The 12394-nt window shown below is 45.5% G+C and overlaps 1 protein-coding gene and 1 non-coding gene across 3 annotated transcripts; one reads left to right on the forward strand and one right to left on the reverse strand.

Annotated features, from left to right (window-relative positions):
* Positions 1 to 1519: 1519 nt before the first annotated feature.
* Gtf3c6 (general transcription factor IIIC subunit 6) lies at positions 1520 to 10965 on the reverse strand. 2 transcript variants are annotated; one of them, XM_041654387.1, is made up of 6 exons: positions 10766 to 10922; positions 10342 to 10422; positions 7377 to 7440; positions 7240 to 7284; positions 5117 to 5230; positions 1520 to 3298 (listed from the first exon to the last, which is right to left on the reverse strand). In XM_041654387.1, exons 1-6 carry the CDS (start codon positions 10856 to 10858, stop codon positions 3009 to 3011), a joined length of 687 nt encoding a protein of 228 aa, XP_041510321.1. In that variant the 5' UTR covers positions 10859 to 10922; the 3' UTR covers positions 1520 to 3008. The 2 variants fall into 2 exon arrangements, with proteins under 2 accessions (XP_041510321.1, XP_041510322.1); XM_041654388.1 differs by lacking the exon at positions 5117 to 5230 and having other exon boundaries at positions 10766 to 10965.
* Positions 10966 to 11759: 794 nt separating this feature from the next.
* LOC121450236 lies at positions 11760 to 11973 on the forward strand. The gene has a single exon (XR_005974568.1). It is a non-coding gene; the product is annotated as a small nucleolar RNA U3 (small nucleolar RNA).
* Positions 11974 to 12394: the final 421 nt, after the last annotated feature.

Raw genomic sequence — 12394 nt, forward strand, 5'->3', positions numbered from 1 at the left:
TAATGATGCCTCCATAAAAGCTCCCGAGGACAGGACTTTCTGCCTGCTTTAGGTGGTTTCTGTCTTGGGTATGTGGAGTTCTGGGAGGGTGACTTTGGCTCTTAGAGTGAATGTGGCTTCTCCATCTGGATGTTTCCAAAGAGGATCAGTTAAGTCAGTCTCAGTACACAACAAGTTCAAGGTGAGACTGGATACTATCTCAAAATAAATAAGCAAGAAATTCTAGTAAACAAACTTTCCTGGAAGAGGCAGTGGTAGCGCATGCCTTTAATCGCAGCAGCACAGATCTCTGTGAGTTGGAGGCCAGCCTGGTCTACAAAGCGAGTTCCAGGACAACCAGGACTGTTACACAGAAAAATCCTATCTTGAAAAATCAGAAACACACACACACAAGACAAAACAGAACTTTCCCAGGTCCTTTCCCTAAATTCTAGGAGCTGTTTTAGCAAGCAGTTGAAAGTAAGAAAAGGATTGTGGGAACATCCCGCTTGTGACCAAGTCATAAATTGTGGGTAATTTGGGGAACTCACTACTTGAGATTAACATGTAGAGATGGGCAAGCCTATGGAACTGAGCCCTTAACCTGTGAGACCTGGGCAGTATCAGAACTGGACTAACTTGGAGGCTATTGAGTAGGCATCCTCCAGGGCACCGGTCTGTGGTAGAAACTCCGTATATCTGATGTAAAAATGAAGTGCTGAGGACAGGAAGACCGGGAGAATCAGTTCAGCTGTCCTCCAGGCGCATAATTGGCTTTTTCAAAAGGCAAAACGAAAAGAGAGTCTGTAGTATTTCACAGCTTCTAGTCTTTGAAGAAATAATAAGTGTTGTTTTTTTTTGGTGTTTTTTTGTTTTTGTTTGTTTGTTTTGTTTTTTTGTCCCTCTTTTTAGGGGACAGGATCTCACACTATAATCTGGCTTGGCCTCAAGCTTGCAGCCTCCCAACTGCCAGGATAAAGCGCGGGAGCCAAGCAGGGGTTGGTGTTGTTCTGCTCACTCTGGCCCTGCTTTATCTGTGTCTCTACTTCCATTCTAATTAATAGACATCACAAGGCCTTTTAGCTCTCTTCAGTCTAAGCTGACTTCAACCTTCAAAGCATTTGGTGGTTTTGCTTTCTTGTTGTTTTTTGGAGACAGGGTTTCTCTGTCTGGTGCTGTTCTGGAACTCAATCTCAGACCAGAATGGCCTGGAGAGATCCGCCTGCCTCTGCCTTCCAAGTCCTGGGATTAAAGGCATGCACCATCACTGACCAAGAAGGCTCAAGAAGGTTTTCTTATCCCTTCATATTTATTGGCTGCCTATTATATGATATATATAATAAACTAGAAATGAGTGTTAACACAAAATTTAAAAATAACCATGGTTGGGTTGGAGAGACGGCTCAGTGGGTATAGGTGCTTTTTGCCAATCCTAGCAATCTGAGGTCAGCAGTTAAGAGTGCTTGTTGCTCTCCCACAGAACCTGAGTTTGGTTCCTGGCACTGACATCGGGTGGTTCACACGCACCAGCCAGACTGTGTTGTTTAATATGCATTTTTTTAATGTTTGCACAGATGCAGTGGAGGAGAAGCTGGAGAAGCTAGGCAGATGCTCGACAAGCCCTGAAGCAGATGGCCTAGGCCTTCCTCATCTTAATAGGAACAAACAGTCTATTTCCTTGTTCAGATATTTTTTGGTTTGGGTGGTGTTGAGCGTCAAACCCAAAGAGTCACGCATGTTAGGTAATAACTCTACCACTGAGCTATACCTCCAGTCCAGGGGCCATTTTTTAATCATAATATTGATAGTATCATACTTGACATTCCATTATCATCTTCAAGTATTGAAAGGGAAACTCAAGATCAGCAGGGCATGGTGGGAATTCTTGAATTCCAGCACTCAGGAGACAGAAGCAGGCAACTCCCTGTTGGTCCGTCAGGATTACATCGTGAGACCCAAACTCAAACGAAACCCAAAACCACCTCAAGGTCTTTTTTCCAGGAAGAGGTTTTGTTGACCCTCTAACTCATAGTGGTCTAGGGCAGCATCGGCTTTCCAAATCCAACCTACTGTCTTGTTGCTTCTGCCCTTCATAGTGTCTATGTGCAAGATGACTTTAAAACACAAGGACACTCGCTATCGTCAAAAAGCTGGGCCGGGTAATGGTGGCGCAGGCCTTTAATCCCAGCACTTGGGAGGCAGAGATAGGTGGATCTCTGAGTTCGAGACCAGCCTGGTCTACAAGAGCTAGTTCCAGGACAGGCTCCAAACACTACAGAGAAACTGTCTCAAAAAAAAGAAAAAAAAAACAAAAGCTGGAAAATTTAGGTCTAGCCCGGGTTACATAGCAAAACTTTGTCTCAGGAAACCAAAAGGAGGGTGGTGATAAGGGAGAATGACAAGTGATGGTTCCACAGTTAAGAGGACTTACTGCTCCTGGAGAGCAGTGGGCTTCAGTTCCCAGCACCCGCATGGCTCATGACCATCTCCGACTCCAGTTCCAAGAAACCCAAATTGCTCTTCTGGAGTCTTCGGGCACCAGGTCAGAAAGATTGTGGTGAACACACAAACACACTCACACATACACATCAATATTTTAAAGGGGTTGTATGTAGACAGATGGCTGTGGCATGGTCCACAGGAAAAGCATCTGCTGCGCTAGCCTGATGACCTGGCTTTGATTTCCAGAACCCACAGACAGGTAAGAGAGAACCTGATGCCGACCGAAGCCAGGGCAGGCATCAGATCTCCTGGAACTGAAGCCACAGATGGTTTTAAGTTGCCTTGTGGGAATCAAAGCCAGGTCCTTGGGATGAGCAGCAGCCAGTGCCCTTAACTTATGGAGCCATCTCTCTAGCCCCATAAGTTATATTTTTAAAAACAGAATTCCTGTCTGGTCCTGCATGATTCTAGTATATTAAAATGTACTGTAACTAGAAATATATATACTGTCAACAGTAACAACAAAATGGTAAGCCATTTGCAAGCTACACGGCAATTATTGTATATAAGACCTCTTTTTAAAAAGTTCATGACTGAGAAACATTTCCATCTTGAATTCCCATGAAGACAGAGCTTTCCGTCTCGGCAGGGGTGTCTCCAGGAGAGCCAGGGTCCTCTGCTTCCGAGTGCTGCCCTGTCTCCTGCTCCTGGGTCTGCTCTGCGTTGCTTTCCATCTGAATCTCTTCGTCTTCCAACTCCACAGGTTTGTCAGGGGCCGGCACTACAGCCTCATCTTCATTTTCATGCAGAAAGCTGCAGATCATGTTGGGTCTATAGGAGAAATCGTTATCCTTCATCTGCAGCCACTCTACGCCATCTAATAGGGCAGGAGATAAGCAGGGCAAATAAGAACGAAGCAGAAAATTTCAGTTAATCAAAACAAATGTGGCACAGATGAAGAGCTGTTACTGGGGCTGCTGGGGATGTAAATTTGTACAACCACTACAGAAATCAATATGACAATGCCTTATAAAAAAGAGGACCAGTAAACGGTCTAGTAGTATCACTCCTAGATACACAGTGGGAGGATGCTGAGCTGGTCCAGCACAGAGATACTTGCACATCTATGTTTATGGCTGCAGTATTCACAACAGCCAAGATACAGAACCATACTAAAGATCCATCATTGGGATAAACACATATAGGGAGGATACAGCCCTGCATGCCTCAAGTTCATTCCCAAGTCTCTTCACTTCAGGTCAAGCACCTCTAAAATGATTTTATTTTATGTCATCATCTTTTCCTGAGACAGAATCTCACTATGGAGCCCTAGTTGTGTAGATCAGACTGGCCCTGAACTCATAAAGATCTGTCTGCCTCTATCTCCCAAGTATTGGGATTAAAGGAAAGCCACTATGCCTGGCTTGTTTGTTTATTTATTTATTTGTCTACTTATTTATTTAATATTTATGGGGTTTTGAAGACAGTTCAGCAGGTAAAAGCACTTGCCATGAGAGATTTATATAAGTCTGATCCACAGATCCTATAGGGGGATGACAGAACGGACCCAGAGCTGTCCTCTGATGTCCATATCTGTACAAGCCACTGCTGCCAATAACAATTTATAACATCCTAAACTTTAATGTCTTTGTGTGTGGTATATGTGCATGTGTGCAAATATACATGTGCATGTGTGTATAAAGGCCAAAAGTAGACATGGGACATCTTCCTTAATGTCTGCACCTGACTTTGGAGAAGAGGTCTCTCCCTGAACCTGGAACTCACTGATCCAGGTAGACCGACTGACCAGTGAGCCTGTCCTCCTGTGTCCGCCTCCCCAGTCCCCTGCAAGGCTGCTGAGGACTGAGCTTTGCCTGCATTGCCCAGCACTCAGAAAGGGAGAGGAAGCGCATCCATAATCCCAGTGCTAGGGAGGTGGTGACAGGAGGAGGAGCAGAAGTTACCTAACCTGGGCTGCAAGAGTTCCTGGCTAAAAAGTGGTACATACACAATACAGAATGTAAGTTTATTTATTTCGCTATAAATAAGAATTAAGTTGACATATGTAGGAAAATAGATACAACTAGAACTCTAAAACTCATTATTAAACAAAATAAGCTTGATAAGAAAGACACACATTGCATGCTTTCCTCCTAGGGAAACTTTCTAGGACATGAAAGTAGAAAGGGGATGGCGGGGAGGCATGAGCAAGGGCAGGAGGACATCGGAAGGCAATGGGAGTCTGTGGTACGAAAGCAAAAGGAAGAACTCTGAGCCTGGCCTGGCCTCCCAAGTACTGGGATTGTACCTAACAGCCACACACCCAATGCAGTGCTAAATTTTAATATAGTTTATTAATATAGCTATCTCTGTAAGTCCAAGGAATATCCTGACAGCAACATATCACCAACTGCCAAAGCCCACACTTGCTTTTGTCTATTAATGTATGGGACTCAGGGTTTGAGCTCACATCTTCCTTCCACTTGCCGAGTAGCTGAGTCTGGCCTTGAACCCCTGATCTTCAGCTGCCTTCCCCCACCCTGAAAAGCACTGGGATTACAAGCATATGCCACCACATCCGGCTAGTACTAGGCATTGATCCAAGGGCCTCACAAACGCTGGGCAAGGGTTCTTGACCACTTAGCTATGTTCCCAGCCCAAGGACACCCATCTTCAAAGAATGAAGTCAACGAACCTATGTTTTCTTCTCCTTCCTTCTTTTCTGTCAGCAGCGTCCTCGTCATGCTGAGCTTCTTCATTGTGTGGCATTTGTACTTGAGCACTGTTTTGTCAGTCCCTTCCGGCTCCACTAGGACATAAAATGATCTTATTATGCTGCTTCACGCATCACATCAAGTACTCAACTACTTCCTACGGAGACAGCACGGGAAGTCACGCTGTGATTCACCACTCCTGTCCCACAGGCAAAGAAACGACAGAAAACACTGCCACTCAAAGGCACAACAGACTCAGACCCAAACAGCCATGAGGCCAGAAACATGAAAACAGAGATGAAGGGAACAGGCAGGATAGACTCAAGCTCTAACATGGGAAATAAAGGTCAGGAGTTGGCCTGCAGGACAGTTTGTCAACAATCCCATAACCCAAATGAAGGACCAGAACCAAATGCCCTACTTGAAGCAAGAGGATTGAGTGGGGATGTTCCCAGTTAGAAAAGCCTGGGGGAAACTGCTGTGATATTGCTGCCTAGAACTACAACTTTTAAAGACTGTAAACCTAGACAGGTGAGAGAATGAGACACTGGACCAAAGACAGGAGACACCAGAGGCTTCCACATACTGCTCTGCCAAGAGTGAGCTCCTGCTACACGTCAGGAGAGAACATAATGGCGTCTAGACATCTGAACCATATGAACTCCAGCTATTGCTAATATTCTTTTCTTCTTTTCTTTCTTTTTTTGGTTTTTCAAGACAGGGTTTCTCTGTGTAGCCCTGGATGTCCTGGAACTCACTCTGTAGACCAGGCTGGCCTCATATTCAGAGATCAGCCTGCCTCTGCCTCCTGAGTGCTGGGATTAAAGGCGTGTGCCACCACTGCCCGGCTATTGCTAATATTCAAACTTAGAATTTCATGTAGTTCCAGCTGCTCATTTAGTTGAAGATAGCATACATTCCATTTTTATTCTCCTCCACCCCTCTTTTTACATTCATTTTTTGGTGCTGGGTAATTGTGGCTAAGGCCTCCCACGTGCTAAGCAAATGTTCTAGAGGAGAGCTACAACCCCAGCCTTTGCTCAATCTAGCTCTAGATATAAGGTTTGGAGAAAGTTGTTTACCTGTACACACAAAGACACACATAAGAATGTATGGCAGCATACGTTCACAGTGAGGTATTCAGTATGGTTAAGAACATTAAGAAATGCATGGCTGTACAGCGAAGCACTCAGAAGGCTGAGACAGGAGGATCACAAGTCTGAAGTCAGCCAGAGAGAGGATATGCAAATCTATAGTTCAGTCTCCAACATCATTAAGAAAAAATGAAAGTGAGCCTTGAAACATTCAAACCCTGGCCCTGCCACTCACTCCTGTGAGAATCTGAGACTGTTGCTGACACCCATGCTTTCTCCAGCTATGAAGGAGCATGAAGATGGCACCGACGCTGGCACTTGGGAGGCTCAGGAAATAGCAGAACTTAAGTCCAGCCTGGGAAACACAGAGACTTCCAAGCCACCCTGTACTGAGGCTGCTTCCAAACATACAGAAAATATCTTGTTCACTGAACTGTGGTAAAGATCAAATGATCAAATGAACATATAAATAAGATACAAATCTTTTAGAACTAACATAGAGAAGATGACAAAGAGTAGCTATTAGCAGGGAGGGGAGAGACAAGGAGGGGAGCAGAGAAAAATGTTGAGCTCAATAAATATCAACAAAATAAAAAAAAATAAAATGTAAAAAAAAAGGCGGAAGCAGCTCAGTGCAGTCTGAAGCAATCCGTCTGAGGCAGCAGTCTGAGGACACAGTTAGAAGACAGGACTGTCCTTTTGGTCTGAGGATTCTGTAGAAGTAGAAGATCTCTCTAGTGGTTGGCTGCACTGCTTCTCTAATCTCTCAGCTTTCACTCCCTAATATCTGGCTCAGGGTTTTTATTAAGAACCATTAGAATTCGTGCACAATGTATCGAGGCTATAATCCCAGCACTAAGGACGCAGGAGGATTGTGAGTTCAAAGCCAGCCTGAGCTACAGCTGACCTGATATTAAGCAACAATAAAATAAAATAAAAAACAAAAAGCAAAACACACAGTAAATTTGAAATAATCTGTAGAAAGTTAGTCTAGCATAGCAATGACTTACCACGTTCAACACCTTCTTCAAATATAACACAGGTCCCAAGAGTATCTGCAGGAAAATATAAGGTAAATTAGGAAAGATGGCAGAAATACTCTGAAAGCCACATGACAAAGGAGCTTGAACATCCGGCACTCTCCTACCTTCGTACTCTCCAGCAAACACATAGCTGTCTACTTGCAGGATGGGCCTCTCAGTGTCAATTCCCTACAACAGATTAAAGGGCATAAAATACCATCATTAGAAAATTTCCCTTGAGGGCTGGAGAAATGGCTCAGATGTTAAGAGCACTGGCTGTTCTTCCAGAAGTCCTGAGTTCAATTCCCAGCAACCACATGGTGGCTCACAACCATCTGGCGCCCTCTTCTGGCCTGCAGGCATACGAGCAGACAGAACACTATATATTAAATAAATAAACCTTTAAAAAGAAACTTCCCTTGAAGCAAGGTAGTAGTGGTGCACACCTTTAATCCCAGCAGTCAAGAGGCAGAGGTGGACACGCTGACTAGCCTGGTCTACAAAGTGAGGACAAGCCAGGACTGTTTCTCAGAGAAACCATCTTAAAAACGTCCCCCACCACCAAAAAAATGCCCTCGGAGCTGGGTGTGTTGAAGCACTCATGAGGCAGAGGCTAGCCTGATCTACAAAGCAAGTTCCAGGATAGCCAGGGCTCTTTGGATCAGGTGTGGTGGGGCATGCCTTTAATCCCAGCACTTGGAAAGCAAAGAGACAGGCCATCTGAGCTTGACACCAGTCTAGTCTATAGAGTGAGTTCCAGGATGGCAAGATCGTGGGTCAGCTCAGGCCACATATGCGACCATGTCTTCAAAAAAAGCAGGCCGGGCGGTGGTGGCGCACGCCTTTAATCCCAGCACTTGGGAGGCAGAGGCAGGCGGATCTCTGTGAGTTCGAGACCAGCCTGGTCTACAGCGCTAGTTCCAGGACAGGCTCCAAAGCCACAGAGAAACCCTGTCTCGAAAAACCAAAAAAACAAAACAAAACAAAAAAAGCAAAAACCATGACAAAACAAATCTCAAGGGCCACCAAGATCACTCAGCAGGTAGGTGCTTGCTGTCAAACCTGATGCCCTGAGTTCAGTCCCCAGAACCTACATTCCTGTGGCGGAGTCAGAGGACTCCTACAAGCTGTCCTCTGACCTCCTCCACAGGAATACCGTGGTACGCATACAGCCACACACAAAAATAAATAAATGTAATCACAAAAAAAAGAAAAAAGAAAAGAAAGAAAAGCAATGCCAGGTATGGTGGCACATACCGGCAATCCTAGCACTCAAGAGGTAGAAGTAGAGAGAATCAAGCTCAAAAACAGCCTTAGCTACAAACTAAGTTCACGGCCATCCTCTATTCCATCAGCCCTTGCCGGGAACTACTGGGGAGAAGGAAGGCTGAGGGGAGACAGGTGACTATAATCAAGTATATTATGTGCATGTATAAGATTATTAGGATGAAACCTGTTATGTACAGACAATTATCACAGACTTTATAACTTGCTTATTTTTTTGTTTTGTTTTTTGAGACAGGGTTTCTTTGTCCACCTGCCTCTGCCTCTAAAGTGCTGGTACTAAAGACATGTGTCAAATCTGGTTTTTGTTTTTTTAATTTTTTTAAACTTTATTTCATGTGAATTGGTGTGAAGTTGTCAAATCCTCTGGAACTCGAGTTACAGACAGTTGTAAACTGCATGTGGGTGCTAGAAATTGAACCCAGATCCTCTGGAGGAACAGGCAGTGTCCTTAACCTCTGAGCCATCTCCCCAGCCCCTGTTTTTACAAGGCTTCTCTGGAGTCCTGGCTCTCATTCTGTATAGGAGGCTGAACTCACAGAGATCAGCCTGCTTCTGCCTCCCTAGGGCTGGGATTAAAGGCGTTCACCACCACCGCCTGGCTTGTTGGTTTTTTTGTTTGTTTGTTTGTTTGTTTGTTTGTTTTTTAAAGACAGGGTTTCTCTGTGGTTTTGGAGCCTATACTGGAACTAGCTCTTGTAGACCAGGCTGGTCTCGAATTCCCAAAGATCCGCCTGCCTCTGCCTCCCAAGTGCTGGGATTAAATACATGAGCCACCACCGCCTGGCTGGCTTGTTGTTTTTTTTAAGACAGGGTTTCCTTCTGTGTATAACAGTCCTGGCTCTCCAGGAACCCAATTTGTAGAGTAGGCAGCCTCAAACCCATAGAGATCCACCTGCCTCTGCCTCTCAAGTGCTGAAATTAAAGGTGTGTGTCACCACTACCTAGCTTCTTTAGGATTTTTAAAGACAAGGCTCCCTGTAGCTCAAGCTGGCCTAGAATTTACTTTGTCATTAAGGATGCCTGCCTTAGACTCTCCAATGCTGACATTACAGGGTGTACCAGGACGGCCTACTTTCATGCTGTTTCTTATAGTCTGATGGCTGAGGCTCGGGTGTGAGCCACGGAGATACACCAAAGACTCTGCCTGTTGTCATGTGCAGACACTTGAGAGGAGCAGGTAATGTGGACGCTGAGCAACTGGCCTGGCCACGCAGTATACATGTCCACACTGAGACCAGAGTCTGGGACCAGACTAGTACTCTTGACTGGTACCACTGGAGGATGGAACTTTCTAGGCCTACTAGAAAGACAGGCTCTGATTAGGTACAGCACTGGATGAGGCTTTTGTCCAAAGTTGCAAACAAAATGTTATCTTTTGTTCTTCACATTCTCTCCGGCCATACATTCAGGCAGCAGGCATTTCCTTACTCCATAGAATCACCCCTTACCCCGTTCCTCTGGAACAGTCCCTTAAGCTTTGTAAGGTGGAATGAGCATATTTATCTTCGTGGACAAGTGTATCCGCTTCATTCCTGTTTTAACTTTGAGAAAAAAATGCCAGGTGGTGGTGGCACATTCCTTCAATCCCAGCACTCAGGAGGCAGTAGCAGATTTCAGAGTTCCATACCAGCCTTGGGGTTACACAGAGAAACTCTGTCTCGAAAAACGAGACAGAGAGAGAGAGAGACAGAGACAGACGGGGGTGTGGGGGGGTGGGAGTGGAGAAAGAAAAAGAAAATCTACAACTTTTGGTGAACTCGAAAGAATAAAAATCTACAATATTCCCCAAATTCTAAGACTCACCAAAATCTTGCATTTATTTTCACATTTGGAGAGAAAGTCTGAATCAATAATTCCTGACAACTCTACCAGAACAAATTGCTCCTGGCGGAAGAAAGAAAAGTTAGTATGGTACACGGCCAGCGAGCAAGGGACAATAAACAGAAATGCCCCAAATCCCAATTTAACGATGCCACCTTTGTGAAAACTGGATGTAGTCTCTGGTGGAAGCAGATTACCCGCGGAACCCCCAAGACCATCTCTATTCTTTCTAGAATGGGTAGACTAGTACTGGGGTTAGAGCTCCCCGCTTCTCGTGTCCCAGGGTCTGAAAGAGAGCGAGCAGTCTCCGGGCCTCCCTCCCGCCGTCCGCATCCGGAACTCTCTTCCCCAACGGGCTTGGCACAGCTATGACCGCCAATGCTGAAGGCCTTCGACCCACGCTTACAGCCTCCTCTATGTCCTCTTCCTCCTCCTCATCTTCGTCCTCCCAACTCGGATCCATCGCAGCCGCCACAGCTCGCACGCTCGGAGACGCCATCACTGGCCACGCCCACCGTGGGCCGCCATCTTGGATACGGGTAGCGGCGCCCCGTATCCGGCTACTGCCGCTCACGACGCACGAACGCCTCGCCAGAAAGCAAGATGGCCACGCCAGGAGTCCGCAAGAGAACCACGTGAAGGCTCTGCACACTACGAGCTTTCGAGCTTGGGGAATTTCGATTTTTTAGCCCCTTGGAACAACATGGTTCGTAGAGCTCAGGCTGCCCAGAACTCTGAGTAGCTGAGCATGCACGCAAGCATCTGCCTCTACCTCCCTGCTGGATTAAGCTCTGAATCTTAGAAACTAAACCTCACGTACTTCGTGTGTCGCACTGAAACCTGGAGAACCAATTCGAGTCAACTGAAGTGCTTGCCTACGCTGTCACCCCAGCGGCTGCTAAAGGGGCTAAAGCAGGATTACTAATGCAAACTCAAGGCCAGGCTGGCTAGCACCAAGTATAGGCTTGCACGTCCAGCACGAATGCTACCGAATGTTGCACTGGGAAGACTGGGGCGGGATGGAAATCGAACAGCAAAGGTTACAAAGCAAAACCAGTCTCAACAGAATGTAATCTGAGAACCCGCACACACCCTTTATCTTTAAACTGGACCGGAAGCGGTTTTGTTTGCCTGAATACACTAGCGTGATTGGCTGTTGTCTGTAATATGCTAATTAGAACTTTAAATCTGAGTTACTGTACAATTCATAATATTTAGAATAATTTATTTTTTCAAAGGAAAGTACGTATATCAGTTTGAAAATACATGTGTGTGCTATTTCTTCGGAGAGAATATCACCCACGGTGGCGACGGAGCGGGGGAAATGGACGATCCAATGTCACCATTAGTGAAAAATGTACTGCCAGGTGTGACTCGGCAGCGGTTGAGAGCACAACTTTAAGACTATACTTTCAGGGATCATTTCTATAGTTCGTTACTAGAGAAGTTTCTCTGACTGTGTAGAGCACCCGAAACCACGAGGAGGAGACGGAGCATTCTCCCCTGAGCGTGAAGCCGGCTCTTAGTGTTGCTTCCTGCAACTGCTATTTGCCATTGATGATCGTTCTGCTCTCTCTTTGGGAGAGTGGAGGGGGAGAATGCAGTCTGAGTGGTTTCTTTTTATTACTAGTTTAAAGTTAGATTTATGCTTTCCTTTGCAGTTTATGCTGACTCTAGTGCTTAAGAGAATTTCACGTATAGGTATTTGTGGCCTGGGTGTTGGTAAGATAACTATTTTCCTCCTTTTTATTTTTTGGGGTTGAGGGTGTGTTTCGAGGCTCTCTCTGGAGCTTTGGATCCCTCCTGGTACTCTGAGACCAGTCTGTCCTCGAACTCGTAGAGATCCCTTCGCCTTTGCCTCCCGAGTGCTGGGAAGGGTTTAAAGGCTTGAGTGCTGGGAAGGGTTTAAAGGCTTGAGTGCTGGGAAGGGTTTAAAGGCTTGCGCCACCACCGCCTGGCTTTTTGTTTTGTTTTTGTTGTTTTTAATGAGAGCAATGCCCTTCAAAGAATTTTTTTTTTTTTTTTTTTTTTTTTT

Source organism: Microtus oregoni, unplaced genomic scaffold, assembly GCF_018167655.1.
Source record: "Microtus oregoni isolate MIOR12 unplaced genomic scaffold, Mior012 000006F_ref0000085, whole genome shotgun sequence".
In the NCBI taxonomy this organism is placed as follows: Eukaryota; Metazoa; Chordata; class Mammalia; order Rodentia; family Cricetidae; genus Microtus; species Microtus oregoni.

Coding starts and splice junctions, on each gene's coding strand:
- Gtf3c6 (XM_041654387.1), bottom strand. CDS start 10,858: ATGGCGTCTCCGAGCGTGCGAGCTGTGGCGGCTGCGATGGATCCGAGT. Junction 7,285..7,376: donor GTTTGCTGGAGAGTACGAAG/GTAGGAGAGTGC, acceptor ATTTTCCTGCAG/ATACTCTTGGGACCTGTGTT. Junction 5,231..7,239: donor TGAAGAAGGTGTTGAACGTG/GTAAGTCATTGC, acceptor TTTATGTCCTAG/TGGAGCCGGAAGGGACTGAC.